Below are 22,161 nucleotides of genomic sequence, written 5' to 3' on the forward strand. Positions count from 1 at the left end.
AAAAAAAAAAAAAAAACCAACCAAACCAAACAAACAAACAAAAAAGCTTCCACATGACATTCCACCTTGTCATGACATATCAACGCCACACAGATAATCTGAATCTTCAGTGTAGAGTCAAGAAGTTAGGGCAGCTCCCTGTTTCAGCAAAGAGTCTGAGCCTTCACTGTCTTTTCACAGACACACACATGAGGGCAGAGACTTTCCATTAGATGTAGGTATAATTAACATCTTGTCTCTTGCCTCCCATATTAAATGGAAATCCCAAAGAATGTGAAACTAGAATCAACACTGGGATTGGATGGTTTCATGCCTGAATCTCAAGGGCTGTGACACCTGGTCTGTGGCCACTGAAATATATCCTGGTCTTATTGGTGGTCTGAATTGAAGTGCCACAGTCAGGGAAAAATGGAGATAACTTTGGAGCAATAAATAACAGAGATATCATGAGGAGAAGGAATGGCTCATGGACATCATTGCCAGAGGGATGCTTACTAAAAATCCATGTTTTGGGACGAGGTCATTTCTGATCTCTGCACTTGAGCCATGAAAGATATGTACATGGATGTCAGTGAGAACCTCAGGGGTTTGTATGATGATAAATATGGAATATGAAAGGAGAAATTCAATGCTATTTCAGGACCTGATGAGTTTTCTGAATACTATAATATACTGAAACAGAAAGAAAAAATTCACTGGAAACAACCAAATGAGATCTGTGTGCAATGTCAGTGGAATCTGAGTAGCGCCTGAAGCTTAAAAGAATCTAAGTGAGGAGGGACAAAACTTCATGGAGTTCACAGATGAAGAGGGATATGGTCATGATCTTGATCTCCACGAGTGCTACCTCAACTACATTAACCAGATGGCATCTGAGAAACTGGATTGCATCACATACTTGGTAAATTTGACAAGTTATTTGACATTCCTAAAGGAAGAAAGGCTGCAGAGTATAAGAGATACCTGGAGACGCTTTTGGAGTACATCCATTATTGCACAGAAAGGGAGAAACCCCTTCGGGGATATAAATTTGCTCTTTGGGAAGATTAAGACTGACCCTGAGAATTTTAGGATAATGGTACCTCTCAAGGATGGCTGAAAGAGACAAGTAGTGTCTTGACCCATGCTAGAACCTATCTTGCCCTCTCTAAATTCTCCTTCTAGGGGGAGTAGTTGGCTTTCCTAGGTCTGGAAAAGTTTAAATCTGCACCGGTAACTTTATGTATGAATTGTAGTGAGACCTTAGAAGAGCCAGTTCAGGCTAAGCAGCATCAATAAAAAGTCACTGGAGTCACTCTATACCACTCTGAGAGCCAAAAGTCCCAAACCAAAGGGCATAAAAAAGACACTGAAAGAAACAAAGACACTGCTTTTCTGGAAGTCCAAATTACGGATACGTGGAGATTTTGGGGGAATAGTGACAGCTCATTCATGAAAATGTACAGCAAAAATAAGCTGAGACAGAAGAAGAGCAAGAAGAAAAAGAAGAATAAGCCACTGAGAACTGAAGAGAAGATGAAGACAAAGAAATCATTTACAACATCCCAAACCTGCCCTAGGCTGGAATGTCAAACCCATCCCCCACTGTCTATATAATCTTCATGGCCCGAATATCAATTACAACTCTGAGATTTGTGGAAACTACACCTACCAAGTTCTAAAGGCCTTCCAGGGGCACTTTGCTGAATAGAGTCATGCTCTAGGCATGAGGTGTGTGGGTAGTCCAAACACGGTTCTCTTTGCAAATATGACAAGGATTAGAGATCGTGTCTCCTTGGGGGCAACGCTGAACCTGCAAAAGACTTCATAAGAATGGCAGGCTTGAGACATAGGAAGAATATGAAGACTCCAGAGGATATCTTATGAACAGGAAGCCATACTAGAATCTGAAATGACAAAACTCTAGTGGTTGGCTTACACAGGCTTCTCTGAGATTTACTGTTTTCTATTTACCCCAACCAAAGACTCATAAAGACATTTTGCTATGTAATCAGTCTAATGTTCATCTTGTAGAAACATGACATGTTGGCATATTTCAAAATTGAGATGTATTAAAAAGAACTGTGAGAAAATGAAACTAGCCTTTAGTCTGGAAAAAATAAAGACACACACAGAGAGAGACACACAAAGACACATATATTCTATAACAAAGTGTCCTACTCAATTCCAGGAAGAAGCATTGTATGCTTGCTAAATTTGCATCATAGCAGTAATGTATTAATGGCGTGTATGCAATTCATCTTCTCTTTTCTTGGGTTCTGAGGGAAGTTATTTTATCTTAATTTCCAAAGGAACTCATTGGCTCACTACTGATAGGAGAAGATACTCTGGGAAGGAAAGCAGTGACTTAGGAGAACCAACACTGACAAGTGAGATGACACTCAGTGGTCCCATAGGACCCCCAGGGGAAAATGCATCATTTTCTCAGGATTTCCCAAACTGCCAAGGTAGACTGTAAGAACAAACATGGCCATCATAGCCAGTACCAAAGAGAGTTTCCAGAGAGTTCTACAAACCCTGGGTGACTCACTGGGGATATCTGACCTACCTTTGATCCAAGGTTTGTAATTCATAAGTTGGTAATTTGCTATTTTCTCTGAATTATTCTTTTCTGTAAGGGACAGCCTCTCTCCCTCCCATCTCTGCAGCTAAACCACTTCAGAAATTCTCTTTCCTCGACTTTCACCCTTTCCAGGCCACAGACCCTCATCTCACACTTCAGATTCTCTCTTAATGACTTAGACACCAGTGCTCAAGGGAGGAAATTTAACTGATTTCATATAAGATAGCAGAATATTTATCATTGTTCATCCCAAGCAGGTAGTAATACTCCCTGAAGTATAGAAAGCTGCAGTTGATGTGCTGCCAGTGCTCAGTCCGGTCAAGGAACCAGTGGGCAACATGAGTCAGTCTCTGGTCTGGGACCAAGTGGCTGTGATAAGGACCCAGTAGACAGTGATGTCTGCATGGATGATTAAGGAAGGGACAATGCCTGTGCTGAAAAGAAGTGTGAGCAAAAGAACTTGCTGCTCTGTGATCTTCAGTCACATGCTCAGTGTGTATCTGCTGCTCTGAAAGCTCTGTGAAGCATCCGTCTGCATCATCCACAAGGTATCTTCAAGTCAGAAAGATGACAAGTCATGGTAAGGACCCAAGTGCTTTGTAAATAGATAGGATGAAAAAATAAAGGAGACTCATGAGGAGGCTCTGAGAGTGTAGGAACAGCCCTCCCTCATACTCACTAGAAGTTACTGGCTGAGAAAAAGAGTTTCATTTGCATCTATTTTTGGCCTCCATAGAGTATAAAGAAATGAACAGAGAGTGCATGGATTTTTAATGAGATTTGTTACTGTCTCTTATGCCAGTAAATACCCGATTCTTGGTTCAGAACCAAGGTAAAATCCTGTCACCTGGAGGAGAGATTTGCCCAGTCTGACAGAAGAGTCCTGGGACACAGAACAAACGTGAGGACAGCACCGGGGTGATAGGTGTCCTTGCATGGACTGGACTGTGGCTTAGGACCAGGCTTATTGTGGAAATAGAGAAGCTGGGCCATTTAGCAACAGGATCTAAGTTGCATTACTAGCACATATCTTCCTTTTTGCTGAAAGGCCTTAAGCATGTACCCCTCACCTACACAAGGAGTTACTAAGTCACCTCAGGTCAGGAAGGAGACTCTCAGGTCAGAGTAGTTGTTGTACAATACTGTCCTACAAACTTAGTTTTCAAGATGGTTGTGATACTGTATTCCTGTAATACCAGCACTCAGGATTCAGACATTGTTGTAAAGTAGGATCATGCTAGAGGCATTTCTTTCTGATATTATTATAACTTAGGTATTATTATAACTTAGGTATCTTAAAATGTTGAGCTAAGAATGCAGCCCAAATGTCTCTGCTTTAAAGTTGTGAGCACATTCAGAAGTGGATTTATTCAATGAGAAAGCTGAGAAATAGGCAGATCTCCCAAGTATCATGTCCAGAAATCCTCTTTGCTCCGCTGTTTAGGTAAAATGTTCCTTTGGAAATGGCTCCCATGTTCTTCATGCCCACCACAGGTAAGAGATCTCTCTTGGCTCTTTAGTCTTGGATGTTGCTGTAGCTATTCAAATTGACCATATACAGAAACAACTAAAATCCTGACATTAGAATTTAACTCTCAGAGATGTTTGAAAATTAAATCGTGTGCAGTAAGAAAATCCACCATCAATCCAGGTTTGTCAAGGTGAAAAGATACATGTTTTTTAAAAAAAATAAGGGCCCCAACTTCTGCTGGCAACCTAAATATATAAAGGACGTTGAAAAAGTAATCTCTCTCTCTCTCTCTCTCTCTCTCTCTCTCTCTCTCTCTTTCTCTCTCTCTCTTCCTACTTGGCCTAGATCTGACTAGCAATTCTATCCTTTACTGGCATTAGAGGCTGTTTCTTAGGAATTCCCGGGTTTACCTTTGCACACAAAAACATCTGCTGACTAACAATAGGGCTCCTCACCTTATTTGTCTCTATGTACTCGTGTTAACTTGGAGACTATACTCTGCATTAGTATTCATTTTCAAGAGATTGACTTGGATTTCAGGAAGGAAATTCCTACAGGAATGGAGCCATCATCCAGCTCAGACTTATCACAGTGTTGTGCTCTGGCTCCTACTTTTTTCTCAGTGTATTCTGAAGACCCTGCACCTGCTAGGTAAAAGGACAGTTTGCCTAAACTCAGCATGAAGCCACTCTTGTTTGGAGTCCTAAAATCTCTTTTAATTGTTAATATTCCAGGCACGTTAATACCTGTGGTACAGAAAAAAAACACTCCACTTCACATTTTGCAGTGAGCTTTACAAACTCACCAGGAGGAAGAGGCAAAGTACTTAAGGAATGCTGGAAGAGGAAAGTGTCAGCAATTGGAGGCCACAAGTACAAGTAAAATGCAAATCACTGCAGTTTGGGAAAGGTCTGAGCCTTTCCAGAACCCAGTTTGCTTAGTCCTTGAGTACAATCTAACCCAACCCTAAGGGAGGTGCTCTTGTCACTCAGACATCAATAGCCAATCATGATCTCGAGGCAGAACGCCAGTCAGGTGAGCGGGTGGGCTCTTCCAGACTTCCGGTGCAGGCTAGGATCCGTGTCTGAGCAAGCGCGAGGGCTGTGGTATTATGTGCAGAGAGCAGTGCTGCGGGGAGCTGTGTGGGGCCAGGGAGAGCTCGGAAGCTGCGACATGGTGAGTGAGGTGCTGCTCTGCTCAGGCGGGGAGGAGTGGATGCCTGAGCCTTGGGAGCCACGTGGTTAGCTTCTGCCCCTTCCCCCAGCGGGCAGAGGCAGGCAGCCAAAAATGGCATTCTATAAAGTCCTTGCATCTCGCTGGCCAGGGTTGTAGCCTCTGAATAACATTCCATCTGGGTCTCCATCTGCTTAGAGCAGTTGGAGCAGGGTGAATGAAAACGGGTGCAGTTGCGAAGCTGAAATTGCTGCTGTTTGGGGAAAAAGGGAAAAGTTTATTCGAAACTGGTCATGCTGTCTTATGGGAAACTGAAGAATAAAAAGGCAGATGCACACATGACAACAAAAGTTGTATTTTATTATGCTAGGGTGCTCATACAAGGTTCACGTTCTAAACTCCCAACTGAAGGACAAAACCTCTCTCCCAAAGTCTGCTCACTTGTGCCATTTTTCTAACCTGAAAGTCAGGTCCTGTCTTCACACAAGTCTCTGATCTGAAAAAGGAAGCATCAGGATCCAGGGATAGACTCTCCAGCGCTGAGACAGATCAAGGTGACCTCTCACCAGATGACCAGAGCAGAGCATCATTGCTCTTGACCTCTGCTTCTTATATACTGTCCAGTGGGTGTCATGGGGTTCAAGGACTATCTTGTTATCTCAAGTGAATGATGTCACTCAATTCTGCTTGTCTGGTAAAGCCTTCCACATAGTGGGGCTCTTGACTAAGCTGTTTTTACATGTCAGAAAGCCAGTTTTTACTATGCTCATTAAAGATGGGTGTTTCCAGAGTTAAATGGGAGCAGAAAAAGAGGGTTGTTAGCTGAAGTGGGCCTTGTAAGCAGGGAGCCTAGAGGCTAACATTGGCCTTGACAAGTTAATAGGCACACAATCATGGTTCTGGCAGAGCCTTAGACCCTCTAGCCAGAGAGGAGTTGTATGATTTGAATTTTTGTTTCAGGTAGGAACTTTCTTCAATCCCCTGAGGAAATGACGGCATTTGTCTAAGTGACTGACCTTGGCAAAAAGAATTTCTTGGGGTACCAGACACAGGGGATTGAGTATTGACACAACCTGGTTATTAATGTCACCATGCTTTGGGTATCTAATAATCAAGTTGCCATACTCAGAAATGCCTAGTTTCTCTAGTAACTTCTAGAAGTGAAGCAATTCGCATTTAAAATATACTTGTAAAATGCATTTGGAGTTATTTTATGGATGTTATTAACATGTCCTGGGTTGGATAGGGCTCCACTACTGTGCTGTGATGTAGAGGAGTAAAACTGAAGATATAAAGGATTTACCAAAGCTTAGGAGAAAGAAAGTCACACTAAATAGGTTCGATAGTAGCAGGTCTGCTTCCAGTCTGTGGCAAAGTTAAGTCGTATGCTAACCAGGCCTATTAGAGATTAGAATGTTAAGATGTAACTATAAATACACCAGGCTCTACCAGGATGTAACTGTATGTTCACTAGGATGAACCAGGCATGTGATTACAAACTGTAACAAAATAGAAAACTCTGGTTTATTACCAGCCACTAGTCCCATCCTATATCCAAGAGCACGCCTATGAAAAGCCTCTCAGAAAAGCATTACAGGGTTAGAACACCCATTAACGTGTTCCATATACCTCCATTCATGCCAAAAAGCATAGTTGTGCCGATGGGGAACAACACTGTGCATAAAAATATTAGAAATGGATGAAGTGGTGTGTTGAGGGCTGGCCTGCTCAGTTGCTGCTTTCCACTATGTAGAGAAGGAACATAACTTCTCAAACTTTGGACCATACCTTGTAGAGCCAATAATAGCCTGAGGCCTAGCCCTTTTCAGCTTTTTATAAGTCTTCAAGCTATAGAGCAAAAACAGTTCCTGCTTTTAAAGCAGGAATATGCTTGGCCTGATAAAGGTCTTTAGCCAGGGCCTTAGGAGAGGGGCTGCTTCAGATCCTCAGAATCCCAACTCTCCCTAGCACATGGGTCTGATTATGAATTCCATGTCTGCTGTGGACTTGATCAGAATACACTTGAGACACCCTATGTTTTCCTTATGCCCACCTTGTTTGCTCTGGCTCTTCCTAAAGGTATTCCATTGTATTAGAATCTTCCTGTTGATTTGTGGAAGCTTCCCATTTCCTAAGGTTTCTGCTCTGGAAGTAGTTGACAAATGCTGTTCTTTTTAAGAAGCTTCCTTGGCATAAGATTGATTGTGCACGACCTCCTACCCAGGTTTTATCTTTTCTATCATCCCGTCTTCCTGGTATCTCCCCATCAGGACACAGTCATTGAAGAAAGGCCTGCTGTTTCAGCTAACTGGAGGACTTACGAAATCCTTCTGGGAATATCTTTGCTGTGTAAATCTAACATCTGCCCGAGTGGCAGTCTCCTTACAGTTCCTGTCCCTGTTTAACAATGCTCCAAATATCACCTGGACCCTGAACCTAAAGGAGCTTTAAGGAGGACAGCATAGGTGAAGCGCACAATCTGATCCAGGTTGGCTCCTTGTTGAGCAGTGGTCAGAAGGCCATGCACAGCATTATTACAGAGAACCTACATTATTATCTCTGAAGTGTGCGCAGTGTTTTCTCCCTGTAAGCACATGTTAATCTAGCACAGTTGCAACTCAAGCCCTGTAGAAAGATACTTCTGAGACGAGCTCTGTTATCTTGACTTAGGTGATCTTGAACCTAGTCTGTTGCTCCTCAAGGACCAACCTTGCTGTCTGCGAGTTTAAATTTCTCAATTCTTCAAGAAAAAGGCTGTCCTCTTATATTTGTAAAATTACCTATTTGAATCATGTAGTGGAGTGTCCCTTGAAGAAATAGGAAAAGGGCTTTCATGTGGAGCATGGTTTCTGCCTTCAGAGCAGAATAGGAGGAAACATTTATGGTGTGGACTACAGGAGGCGACAGGTTAGGTAATTGCAAGAGCACAGAGTGAAGGTTAAGGCAGTCCACTACAGACTCACCGTTGTGAAGAAGGATCTCATTGGGTCAGACTGAATGACCTTCTGTGTAATTTTACAACATTTGTTAATTCGTGCCCTGCGAATGAAAGCAGACCAGATTGAGGGGTGTACAAATGAATATTGAGTTTCCAGTTAGGAATCTCTCTGATGGGGGTATGAGCAATTCAGGTTGAAACAGTTAACCAGGCTGAGAGGTTTGAGACACAAGTCGCCCATTGGCTATTCCTATGTGTTAGGAAACAGATCACAGCAGCCAACATTGCAAATAGCAGCAAGGTCAATCAGAAGGTCCAGTACCTATAGGTTACTCACATGGGGAAGCTCACCTCCCTCCTGCCCTGAACATATTCTCCTGTCACTGGTATTTTCTTCTTCCTGAGTTCTTCATTTTTATAAGTGGCAGAAATTTCTATTTCCTACTCTGCAACCAAACCTCCACAGAGGTTATCCTACCTCAGTTTTTCTCATCTCTAGCTGAAACTTTCTCATAACATACTACAGGCCCAGTCTCAATGACCCCGGACTAATGGTCAGGATGGCCAAGTCACAGTTTTTTATTTAAGGTGCTAACACAGCCAAACTGATGATAATAACTATCTTTTCAGGGTTAGTGTGAGGATCATACTGTCCAGTGACATAGAAATGTTTAAATCTGTATTATAATTTCTGAGAATGACAAAGAGAGGTGGAAAGTGTATTGACTTGTAGGCTTATTCCAAAATTTTAAGACACTTAAAGTTAGATTAACAGCATTATTCCTCATTTAATGTCCATAAGCCTGTAGTGGCCTGGATTAGAATGTAGTCACTTGATTGAAAATCCTCACAGGTATATGAAGCACTTTATTTTTTATCTCACTGGTGGGTTACTATCGGCTGCTTATTGATATTTTAGTGTTAGGAGCTGTTTTTGAGGATGTTCCTCGGTAGGGATCTGATTTTTTGTATCTGTAGCCTCACCCCATAGCCTTTTCTTAGTGTCTACTTTCTTGTGGTCAACATTAATCACAATCCTCCTTTCTTGTGTTCTCATGTGTACACCACCATTATAGACGATGTCTGTGAATTACCCCAGGATACCCCAGGAACAATTGCTTTTTATTCGTAAGTCATTTTGCTAGCTTGATGATATTTTTAATCGTTTTTTTTTTATTCTTAAGGTACATACTTTTTTTTTTTGATCACAGGGATTCTTTTGTAGTCCTGTCTTTCCTGTTTTTTGAGGCAGTGTTTCCTTGCATAGCCTATACTGTCCTTGAAATCAACTTGTAGACCATGCTGGATGTGAACTCACTGAGATCCACTTGCCTCTTTAAAAGTATCTCTGTAGTCTAGGCTGTCCTGGAACCCAAAGGTCTAACTGCCTCTGCCTCCACAGGTCTGGGATTAAAGGTATGCTCCAGCACACCTTGCTTTTTCATTTCTATATTACTGACAGATTGGCCTAGAATGTATGGTTTTGTTTATGTCAAGCACATACTGTTCTGCTGTGCTTTACCAATATCTTGACCTTGAACATTCTCAGAGTGTGTAATTCTTTATTCCAGGGTGTCTTACATACATGACCTTAAGACTGTATGAGCCTCCAGAGTCTTGGGATGACAGTGTGTGACAGTCTTACCACCATTCGTGAATTTTTAATTTTTTTTAGTAAATATGAATCTATGCCTGCATGCACAGATATACATGACACTGCTGACTGATACTCACAACAATCAGAAGATGTCTGCAGAATCCCTGGACTTGGAATTATGAATACTTGGGAGCACCCATGTAAGCACTGGCTATTGAGACTCCCTCTTCTGAAAGACCAACAAGCACACTTAACTGCTGACCCATCTCTCCTGCACTGTGCTATTTTTTCATGTTCAGTGTTTGCATTGCTTACATTGGAAACTGTAACTGTTTAAGCATGCACGCAGGTTTAGCTAGATCTTATTATTCTTACAGTTTATTTTTTTTAGATTAGCCTTTTTATATAAAATGAGATTTAAAAGAAAAATACCAATCCAAGTTCCCACTCCCTTCCTGCCTTCCATTCGCTCCACACACCCTTCCACCCCACCCCTATCCAATCCTAAGAGAGGATAGGGTACCCTGCACTGTGGAAGGTTCAAGGCCCTCCCTACTTTATCAGGCTGAGCAAGGTATACATCCAAAGAGAATAGGTTCCCAAAAAGCCAGTACATGCAGTAGGAATAAATCCTGGTGCCACTGCGAGTGGCCCCTCAGTCTACCCCAGTCATGCAACTGTCAATGCATTCAAGTGTACTTCCCACTTTCTTTTCTATAAGGTTCAGTGTAGCTGGCTTTATGTTAAAGTCTTTGATCCATTTGGATTTGAGTTTTGTGCATGGTGATAGATATGGGTCTATTTTTATCCTTCTACAGATTGATATCCAGTTATGCTAGCACGTAGAGTTTGAAGTCAGGGATTGTGATGCCTTCAGAAGTCCTTTTACTGTACAGGATTATTTTGGCTGTACTGTTTTTGTTTTGTTTTGTTTTGCTTTTCCATATGAAGTTAAGTACCATTCTTTCAAGGTCTGTGAAGAATTTTGCTGGGATTTTGCTGGGCATTGCATTGAATCTGTAGATTGCTTTTGGTAAGATTGCCATTTTTACTNGGGCTGGTCTCTTAATCTTTGCATATCGCTTGACCACCACCTTCTGGCTTTCATTGTCTCCAATTAGAAATCAGGTTTAATTCTGATAGGTCTACCTCCATATGTTACTGGCCTTTTTCTTTTGCAGCTCTTAATATTCTTTCTTTACTCTGTATGTTTAGTGTTTTGATTATTATGTGGCGAGCGGATTTTTTTTTTATCTAGTCTATTTGGTGTTATGTAAGCTTCTTGTAGTTTCATAGGCATATATTTCTATAGTTTGGGAAATTTTTCTTCTAAGATTTTGTTAAATATATTTTCTGTGCTTTTGAATTGAACTTCTTCTCCTTCTTCTATACCTATTATTTTTAGATGTTGCCTTTTCATGGTGTCCTGGGTATTTTTGGGTTAAGCTATTGTTAGATTTAATGTTTTCTTTAACTGACAAGTCTATTTCCTCTATTGTATCTTGAGCGCTTGAGATTCTCTCTTCCATCTCTTGTATTCTGCTGTTCATGCTTGCATTTGTGGTTCCTGATTGTTTTCTCATGATTTCTGTTTCTGTAACACGTTGTGTTTTCTTTATTTTCCCTATTTCAGTTTTCTAGTCTTGAATAGTTTCTTTCATATGTTTGATGTCTTTTTCTTGGTTTTCTTTAAGTGATTTGCCGATGTCTTCCAATTTTTTGTTTGTCTTTTTCTCTATTTCTTTAAGGGAATTTCTCATTTCCTCTTTAAGAGTTCCAAACATTCTCTTGAAATTATTTTTTAGGTCGTTTTCTTTTGTTTCATCTATATTTGGTTGTTCAGGTCTTGCTGTTGTAGAGTCTTTAAGTTTTACTGGTGTTGTGTTGCTCTTTGTGGTGTTGCATGTGTTCTTACCTTTTCTTTTCATCTTTTCCTTTAATAGGTGTGGTTGGAGCTATCTGAGATTCTGTTGATTAATATTTTAGGTGCCAGTGAATACAAAGCTCAAATGGCTGTTCCTTGTGGTACAGTCAGTGCCACAATTCTATTTACCCCATTGGTTACTCTATGTTCCTGGAGATAGCTCGGTGCTCCTGTGCTCTGCTCCGTTCCCTTGGAGTTTGCTGTCTCAGGCTTACTTTGGTTTAGGTTCCTGGATTTGACCTGTTCCTGTAAATCTTGCTCTGTTTCCACTCCTGCAGATGTCCCTGGCTTGGAGTTGGTCCTGCAAAGGTCTCTTGCTCTGGTCTACTGCCTCAGATTTTCCAGGCTCTGGTGTGCCTATAACTGCAGAGGGCTTGGCTCAGGTTTACTCCCTAGAAGTCCCAGACTCATGCTCAGACCTGCAGAGGTTCCAGGTTTCTGCCTGTTCCCTTTGATGTCCCAGACCATTGCCTGCACCCACAGAGGTCCTGGCTCAGTCCTACTCCCTCTGAAGTCCCAGATTCGTGCCTGGCATTGCAGAGATCTCTGGTTTTTGCCTACTCCCTCGGATGTCACAGATTCATGCCCAGACTGGCAGAGGTCCTGGCTCAGGCCTAGCTCCTGGGAGGTCCTAGACTCACACCCAGACCCACAGGGGTCCTTGCTTAGGTCTACTCCCTTGAAAATTCCAGATTCAAGTCTGGACCCTCAGCGGTCTCTGGCTCTGGCTCCCTTGCTCAGAGGTTACTCCATGTACCTTTTCCAGTGGAGATCACTGTCTCTGGCAACTCTTGTAACTTATATTCGGCATATTCTTATCTCTGATAGCCACGTGGCTTAGTACCTTTTTCTGCGAGTCAGTGACATCTTGCGTCCTCTGCATTTGGGTGGCAACTGCAGACTGAATTCTTGCTCTTACCAGGATTCTCCTCTCGTTCTTGTTGGCCCACCTCTACTTTCTACATTTGCCATGCCTCTACTTCCTGCCTGGGTACTGGCAAATCAGCATTTTACTAAACACATACAAGAAACAAATCTTCACAGGTTAAACCATTTTCCCACAGCACAAACCATTGTCCCACAGCACGTTGTGCCTTCATTTTCATTGAATTCAAGGAAGTCTTTAATTTCTTTCTTGACCCAGGGTTGTTCAGTAATTCACTGTTCAATTTCCATGAGAGTAGTCTTGTGAAAATATAAGTTTAAACCATATGATAAAATACAAGGGATTACTCCTTTTTTTTTTGTTTTTGTTTTTGTATCTGTGGAGGTTTGCTTTGTGACCAAGTATGTGATCAATTTTAGAGAAGGTTCCATGAGGTGCTGAGAAGAAAGTATATTCTTCTATGTTTGGGTGGAATGTTCTATAGATGTCTGTTAAGTCTATTTGATTCATAACATGTTAGTTCTCTTATTTCTCTGTTAAGTTTCTGTTTGGTTGACCAGTCCATTGGCAAACTAGGAGTGTTAAAGTCTCCTACTCTTAGTGTGTGGGGTTTGATGTGCAATTTAAGTTTGAATAATCTTTCTTTTACAAATGTGGATGCTCTTGTATTAGGAGTATAGATGTTCAGGATTGAGACTTCATCGTGATGGATTGTTCCTGTTATGAGGTAAAGTGTCCTTCTCCATCTGTCCTGATTGATTTTAGTTTGAAATCTATTTAGTTAGATATTAGGATAGCTACACCCGCATGTTCCTTAGGTCCATTTGATTGTAAAACCTTTTCCCAACCCTGAGTTAGTGTCTGTCTTTAAGGTTGAGATGTGTTTCTTATATACAGCAGGGGGCAGGATCCTTTTCAATGTTTTCTTTGACCAATTAGTCTATTTCCTCTATAATATCTTCAGCACCTGAAATTCTTTCTTCTATCTGTTGTATTCTGTTGGTTATACTTGTCTCTGTAGTTCCTGTTTGTTTACCCAGATTTTCCATATCCAGAATTCCCTTGGTTTGTGTTGTTTTTATTACCTCTCAGTCTTGAAATATTTGCTTCACCTGTTTGTTTTTTCTTGTTTTTTCTTGTTTTTTTTTTGTTTGTTTGTTTGTTTCTTTGAGGATTTTTTTTCAATTTTTTGTTTGTTTTTCCCTCCATTTCTGTAAGGGAGTTTTTCATTTCCCCTTTAAAGGTCTCCATCATTTTCATAAAGTTATGTTTAAAGTCATTTTCTTCTGTTTTTTTTTTTTTTTAGGTTAGTATGATCAAGTCTTCCTGCTGGGTGACTACTGGGTTCTGATGTTACCATGTTGCTTTTTAGGTTGTTGGAGGAATTCTTGCATTGGTGGCTACCCATCTCTTCCTTCAAATGAGGCTGGCATCTTGGTTCAATCCTTGCAGTGACTGTCTGAATGTTTGGGAGTTTTTCTTGGCCTGCTTTGTCCTGTCAATGTCTGTCTCAGAAAGCCTCTGAGGTCTCTATAAGCCTGCTCTCTTGGTTTTCTCTCCTGGTTTGCTTTCTTGGTCTTCTCTCTTGTTCCCCTCACTATTGTAGCAAGCTCTCAGCTCTTAGGCATGGTGTGACTAGTAGCTTGGAGTGTCCAGTGGATGAGGTTGGATTTTGAGGGAGTCTTCCCACAAGAAATTCCCTGCTGACTGGCTAGAAAAGGCAAGGAAGTTGGGGGAGGGACCTGGGTTTTTTTTTTTCCCCCACAGGGAAGGTCCTAGAGAGGGCTATACTGCTGAATGGCTGTTCACTTACCTCTTAGGTCCCCTCACTATTGGAGCAAGCTGTGTTTCAGAGTTCCACCAATATAGCAGGTGAATAGGTGGGTTTGAGGCAGAAACTTAGAGAGACTTGAGTTTTGTCTATTTCATTTCTATGTTCATTTATTTTATTTTTGTTATAGACATGCTCTTACTATGTAACTTTGACTTTCATGAAATTAATTGCAGATATAATGAAGACCTCTATCTTAATGATTCACCTGCTTCTGTCTCCTGTGTTGGAACTAAAGGCTTGAGCCAATACACTCTGCTTACTCATTCTTTTTTTTTTTTTTTGTAGGTAGCAATTATTAATACAATTATCTCATAGAAACTAATTCTGTTGATCTCTTTGCTTCTTTTCTCCTTCTAGCACACACACACACACACACACAACACTTTCTCTCTGTGTGTCTCTCTGTCTCTCTCTCTACATGCCTATCTGTGTGTTGATATTTTTCTTGCAAATATAAATCTTGTTCAGTGGGCTCAGAAATGGCAGGGGTAAACCTTATTTTTAGATTCCTTCTAATTGACTAAGTGATTAGATTAAAACTTCTGTTTCATGTAATCACTCAGATTTATGTGGAAATCACTCAGATTTATGTGAGTATGCTGTCAATGAAGAATACATATCCAATGCTGTCATTACCAGAATTTCTGTAATACACACTTATGGAATATTTTAGGATGCAGTGACCTATGAGGATGTGCATGTGAACTTCACTAGGGAAGAGTGGACTTTGCTTGCTCCTTCCCAGAAGAGTCTCTACAAAGATGTGATGGTAGAAACCTACAGAAATCTCACGGCTATAGGTAATACTGAGTATTTTTTCAATTTTTAAGATAAATGGACAAATTTTTCTGGTTTTTTGATGCTGCGCAGTGATCTTGATCATGAAAGAGGAAGAATGTAAATAAGTCAGGCATGGTTCTAAGGTTTGCCAAAGATTGTATTAGATTTTGAGTGTATTCCAATAGTATATCATACAATTTCTGTTGGTCTATTTTAGGCTACAAATGGGAAGATGAGAATATGGAAGAATATTATCAGCATTTTAGAAGACATGGATGGTAATTTTCATGGGAAAATTGATATAAATATGTATCTGACTTCATGTTGATGTGTTATTCAGTTTTAATGAAAAACAAGGAGGGAAATAAGCATAGTTTTTTTAAAAGATTTATTATTTATTTATTATGTATACAACATTCTGCCTCCAGATATGCCCGCACGCCAGAAGAAGGCGCCAGATCTCATTACAGATGGTTGTGAGCCACCCCGTGGTTGCTGGGAATTGAACTCAGGACCTCTGGAAGAGCAGACAGTGCTCTTAACCACTGAGCCATCTCTCCAGGCCCAATAAGCATAGTTTTGTTTCTAAATGATTATTAAATTCTCACAACACTATTTACTTTAATGTCAGGTAGCTTATCCATGCTTTCAAAGAAGTATTCTAAGTAACAAGTAATGGAAGCAATGGATTAACAGATATAATTATTTATTATGTCATTTGAATGCTATGTCATAAAACTGTCCACTCGTTCGGTTTTATATCATTCAGGTGTTATAAAATGATTGGATGTTGATCAGGTCATCACTGTATATACAAAAAATTCCAAGAAGGAAGTAGTCTATCAAAAGCTACTGGTATATAGCTACTCATGTAATGACTTACAAAAATATTGAGAATTCAGAATATGAGAGTCAAGAGGGTTGTTGTCTGCTGGAAGTTTAATCTCTATAGTTCATCTCAATGAGGAGCAAAACTAATGTTTGTAAATGAAATGTATTTCATTTATATTTCATTTGTTGTTTACTTATAGGCATATCATATGCCAGTCTGGATACAAGCCTCGTGATCCTTAGGGATATGGAAGGCAGTAAAGTATCTATATCTCCCAATCATTTAGAAGTTCTGTAATCCCCTCTATGAGTAGCCTTATTGAATGTGATAATTTGGTTTCCTGACTTCTTTTGGGATTCATCAAAGACCATACACTAGTGTAAATCCATATGAGCACAAGAAATGTGGAAATGGCTGTGTTTGTCTTGATTCACACTGCAAATGTATCGTGACTCCTACTATAGGATTACATTATGAATGCAGTCAGGGTAGTAAAGGTGTGAATTCTTACAGTTTACTTCAAGGATGTAAAGAAACTCACCTGGGAGAGGGACACTATAAATGTGAATAATGTATTAAATGCCTGAACTACCACAGGTATCTTAGCACACAGAAAACAGCCCATATTAAAGTTGAACCCAGTGAATCAAAAAATTTAATAATACCCATAGTTCTGATTCCTGTTAACACCTGCAGTAAAGAACTTACATGGAAGGTAAGCCCTATGAATAAAATCTATATGGTAACTCTCCAGCGTATCAAACTTATTGATTATATGGTAGACTTCAGAAGAAAAAAATGATGCATCAGTGTATTGATTGTAGTAAGGAATTTACTCATGCCAGGTTTCTTCACAGGCACAAAAGAAGTCGTCCTATAGAGAATCACTATGAATGCAAGCAGTGTGGTAAAAACTTTTCATGTCACTGTGAAGATTATTATAATCTTCCCTTTCAAGACTCAAGTCATACTGGACAGAAATCCTATGAAGGTATTCGATGTGGCAAAGACTTTGCACATCACAGTTATCACCAAATACCTGAAAGAACAAAAAGTGGAGAGAATCACAATGAATATAAGCAGTGTGGTAAAACTTTTAGACATCATAATCATCTTCAAAAGTATGAAAGCACTCAGACTGTAGAGAGACGCTTCAAATGTAAACAATGTAGCAAATCCTTTACACTTAATTTTAATCTGAAAATGCATGAAAGAATTCATACTGGTGAGAAACCCTATGAATGTGAGCAATGTGGTAAAGCCTTTAGAAATAGAAGCTACCTAAAGATACATGAACGAAATCACACTGGAGAGAAACCCTATGAATGTAAGCAATGTGGTAAAGCCTTTATACATGTCAGTCATCTGAAACTACATGAACGAAATCATACTGGCGATAAACCCTACGAATGTAAGCAATGTGGTAAAGCCTTTACATGTAACAGTTATCTGAAAATACATGAAAGAATTCATACTAGAGAGAAACCCTATGAATGTGAGCAATGTGGTAAAGCCTTTAGAAATAGAAGCTACCTAAAGATACATGAACGAAATCACACTGGAGAGAAACCCTATAAATGTAAGCAATGTGGTAAAGCCTTTACATGTAGCGGTTATCTTAAAACACATGAAAGAATTCATACTGGAGAGAGACCCTATGAATGTAAGCAATGTGGTAAAGCCTTTACATGTACTGGTAATCTGAAAATACACGAAAAAACTCATACTGGAGGGAAACCCTATGAATGTAAGCAATGTGGTAAATTCTTCGTATGTAACAGGTTTCTGAAAATACATGAACGAAATCATACTGGAGAGAAACCCTATGAATGTAAGCAATGTGGTAAAACCTTTGTATGTGACAGGTATCTGAAAATACATGAAAGAAATCATACTGGGGAGAAACTCTATGAATGTAAGCAATGTTATAAAACCTTTTTTAGTAATAGCCATCTGAAAAGACATGAAAGAATACATATAGGGGAGAAACCGTATGAATGTAAGCATTGTGGTAAAGCCTTTACATTATGCAGTATTCTGAAAATACATGAAAGAATTCATACTGGGGAGAAACCCTATGAATGTAAGCTATGTGATAAAGCCTTTTTGTGTACCAGTCATCTGAAGAGACATGAAAGAATCCATACTGGAGAGAAACCCTATGAATGTAAGCAATGTAATAAAGCCTTTTCATGTAACAGTCATCTGAAAAGACATGAAAGAATTCATACTGGAGAGAACCATTATAAATGCAAACAATGTGATAAAATCTTTAAATGCAGTAGTTACCTGAAAAGACATGAAAGAAACCATACTGCATAGAATCCCTATTAATGTTAGCAATGTGGTAAAACCTTTATAAGTAGCAGTCATCTGAAATTTCATGAAAGAAATCATACTGGGGAGAAATCCTATGAATGTAAGCAATGTTGGAAAGCCTTTTTAAGTAACAGTCATCTGAAAAGACGTGAAATAATTCATACTGGAAAGACATACTATTGTAGCGTGTTCAAAGGTGTGTGGATTAATATCTGGGCCTTTTATTGGGTTCCATTGGTCCTCCTGTTTGTTCTTCTGCCAATACCAGGCTGTTTTCAGTACTCTAGCTATGTAGTAAAGTTTGAGGTCAGGGATTGTGATGCCTCCAGAAATTCTTTTATTGTACAGGATTGTTTTGGCTATACTGGTTTTTTGCTTTTCCATATGAAGTTGAGTACTGTTCTTTCAAGGTCTGTGAAGAATTATTCTGGGATTTTGAGGGCATTGCATTGAATCTGTAGATTGCTTTCGGTAAGATTGCCATTTTTACTATGTTAATTCTACCTACCCAAGAGCTTGGGAGATCTTTCACTTTCTGGTGTCTTCTTCAATTTCTTTCTTCAATGATTTAAAGTTCTTGTTATAGAAGTCTTCCACTTGTTTGTTTAAGACTTTCTCCGAGATATTTTATGTTATTTGTAGCTATTGTGAAGGAAAATCAGGTATGTTTTTGGAGTTTTTTCTCTACCATCCTTTTAGGGATTCTGTGGTCATATACAGGTTAATGGCCTTTTCTTCGTGAATTTTTCCCTTTGTACCATCTCACCTGTGCAGTGATAAAAATTGTAATAATATTGTATCAATAAAAGTTTAAAATAATTAACAGTATTTTCATCTAAATATATTTGTACACAGGACAACTGAAAGAATATATCTATTTACATGTGAAAATGATAGTCATGTACGTTGTGTTTTATTTCCTGTTCATTCTGAAGTATAAATGTAAACATTTGTTGATAACAGTTTCATTAACATTGTCTAAGAAATAAAGTATATTTCAGAGAGATTACAGTATGTTAATGGTGTTTGCTACTAAGCCTGATGTATTGAGTTTAATACTCAAGAGACTCTCTTGAGTCCCATGAGTTTTTCTGACTCCTACCTACTCTTAGATTATGGCGTATGTGTGGCATACTCCACCACTTAAAATTTAAATACATACTTTTAAACCCAAAGCAGAGAGACCTCAAATAGCTGGTATAGGCTACTTTTAAAGGAGAAGGCCACAGACTCAAGGTGGGTTGTTCTTTGACTATTATGATTGGCTTATTCAAAAGGGATATTACCAATAATTGGCTGGAGAGCTGTTGCCAGATCAGATGAGGTTAAGAGGTCATTTTGACTCCGTTTCCCAGGGGACTAAATCAAAACATACATACATGGGTAATTGTTCAGGAACTGAGCACATGCATGTATAGCTGTTAGGTCCTTGGTTCCCAGGGGAGGAGGGGAAGCACTATGGCACAGAGGCTGAGAGGATTCAGAATTGTCAGAAATGGCTTCAGAATTGTCTTAAAGTCTTACATTCCCTCCTCTTATTTGGCCAAATATCTCAATCTTGAGATATTAGTAAATTTGGAGGACTAATTGGATCTCTACACAGAAATTAACAAACCAGTGTTGTAGGCCCATCATGATCAATAGAGAGCTGTTGTCCTGGGACTTGGGAGAGTTAGGTTTGTTCCCAATTACAGAACATATAAGAGCTGATATGGTTGCTTAGGACTAGGAGTAGGGCCCAGGGCTCTGGCAAGGGGGGCTACCTCAGCCGGGGCTAGCTGGCCCTGGTCAGGTAATACTGGATTGGGCCCTAGTACTATGGTTATGGGAGGTGTTACAACTCACAGGGTGAACAGAATCACTATGTCTTCCCTTCCTGGATCATACAACCGTGAACCCCAAGTATTGCCTGTTAACCAGTTAGCTCTTTTTCTCCTTTTCAGTGAAAATGATTGTGATTTCAAATTCCCCTGGTGTGGTACGGGTGAAAGACTAAGTAAGTCCTTTTTGCTATTTCCCAACCAGGAACATTGATATTGGTTTCACATCCCCAGGCAGCATAATAAAATACTTTAGGCACCCCATACTGCAGAGTTTGCTCCCCCCCCCCCGCCCGAACAAATATATCATTCATAAAAGTTTCCGGGCATTTGCTCAGTATCCTCCCAACAGTCTTTTTCTAAAACACACAGGTCAAAAGTTAGCTGGGGGAGCCAGGTATCCAGGGGATGAACTCCAGTGGCTAGCCTTAAGGTTTGTCCAGTCTCAAAGTGAGTCAGAGTCCAGGTTAAGTCTTAAGGTATAAACATCAGGGCAAAGATCAGCAAGCCTGGCAGAATCAGGCCTCCTTGAGAGGATTTGGGGTACACTGAAGCTTTCATGTGGAAGGTCCTGGAGGTGTAGGCTTGACATGAGATGCATGGATCCAGGCTGCAATACCGTCCACTGGAACAGGTGCAAGATTTCCGGGTGCCCGGGCTTAATGGTGAAGGTGGCACCTAAATCTTGCTGCTGTATTCTGTTTGGGAAATACCATTGCATGCCCCAAGTCCTTCCTGACACCCATGGAGACAGTCCTGCTGCTTGCCCCTGGGAGACAAGTGGGGGAGATGTCACAGGTCCCTATGATCCACATGGAGCATTGTTTTGGGGAAGTATAATTTTTACCGACAGTTTTCAAGTGGCATATGTGTTCTGGATCCCCGCACCCAAATATCTCCTCCAGGGGAAAATCTTCTGCCAGCCTCCAGAGGCAGCTGTGGGGGATATGTATCTTGGATATCCCAGGAGGCTAGCCCTGCCACTAGTTCACAGAAATCAGGGGTGAGGGCAGGGGTATCAAAGCAAGGGCTTGAGGAGGCATGGATTGCAGGTATGAGCGAGCAGCTGCTGTTCTGGCTGTGGGGTGCTGCAGCTTTTCTCATGTCCCTCCAGATATACCCCAGGCATCAATTCTAGAACGAATGCCAGATTTCCAGGTGTCAGGGTAGCCAGGGGTCTCTATGCCTGAGCTTGGAGTCTGGAGAGCCTTCAACTGAGCCTGCAGATCAGGTTTGTGAGCAAGTGGGTCAGGAGGGGCCCTAAAGGAGGCCAATGGGGGAGGCCCCCCATATAGGATCTCATAGGGGGTAAGTCCAAGCTGAGATGGGGTGTTCTGCACCCAGAACAGGGCTAGGGGAAGGAGCTGTACCCAGTCTCTAGTGCCAGATTCCAAAGGCTAATTTGGTTAGGGGTTTTACTTATCCTTTTTACCTGTACTGAACTCTGGGGTCTGTATGCACAATATAATTTTCCCCAGTCTTACCCATGCCCTGACTGTTCTGGGCAACAAGGCAGTTTACCATTAACCTCGATTACCTTGGGCAGGCCAAATCTCAGGAAGATTTCTTCTTTGATCTTTTTGTCCTGGTAAGAAAAAGCTTCTTAAAAGGGCCAATGTCCCTTTAAGCTCAGCCACTGTTGTTGCCCTGCCTTCTTTAGCAAATCCTACTAGCATGTGCCACCAAAACCGGCTCTGCTTGAGCATTGCTGTACCCCAGGCTTCCCACAGCTGCGGTCTGGGAGCTGGGGGCAGTTGTTCTCTGTGAAACTTGCAAGCAGCTTGAGAAGACTGTTTGGAATTGGCCTCTGGCATCTCCCAGCCCCTCCTCACTTCAGTCAGTTGCTGCCTGCGTGGGGCAGGCAGCTGTAAGCAGAGTTCCTAGGCTTGGGCTGTGACCAAGGCAGTTGGGAGGATTCAGCTGGCAGTGGCTGCAAAGCCTTCCTCAGCAAGGTGGGCATGGCGAAGGCAGAGAGCAGCCTGCTTTTCTTTACAGTCCTGGAGAACAGTAGCGGAAGTCAAAGT

The 22,161-nt window shown here is 40.8% G+C and overlaps 1 protein-coding gene and 1 pseudogene across 1 annotated transcript; both read left to right on the plus strand.

The window, feature by feature from the left end:
* The window catches only part of LOC126493082 (splicing factor 3A subunit 3-like), a 5,794-nt pseudogene extending 3,899 nt beyond the window's left edge, over positions 1-1,895 (plus strand).
* A 3,216-nt stretch (positions 1,896-5,111) lies between these two features.
* LOC126493098 (zinc finger protein 709-like) lies at positions 5,112-19,323 on the plus strand. Its single transcript, XM_050129887.1, has 4 exons — positions 5,112-5,210; positions 15,060-15,186; positions 15,384-15,444; positions 16,856-19,323. The coding sequence occupies exons 1-4, from the start codon at positions 5,208-5,210 to the stop codon at positions 18,318-18,320; spliced, it is 1,656 nt and encodes a 551-aa protein (XP_049985844.1). The 5' UTR covers positions 5,112-5,207; the 3' UTR covers positions 18,321-19,323.
* The last annotated feature ends 2,838 nt before the right edge of the window (positions 19,324-22,161 follow it).

Source organism: Alexandromys fortis, unplaced genomic scaffold (assembly GCF_014885135.2).
Source record: "Alexandromys fortis isolate MF-2015 unplaced genomic scaffold, M_Fortis_MF-2015_v1.1 scaffold_282, whole genome shotgun sequence".
Taxonomy (NCBI): domain Eukaryota; kingdom Metazoa; phylum Chordata; class Mammalia; order Rodentia; family Cricetidae; genus Alexandromys; species Alexandromys fortis.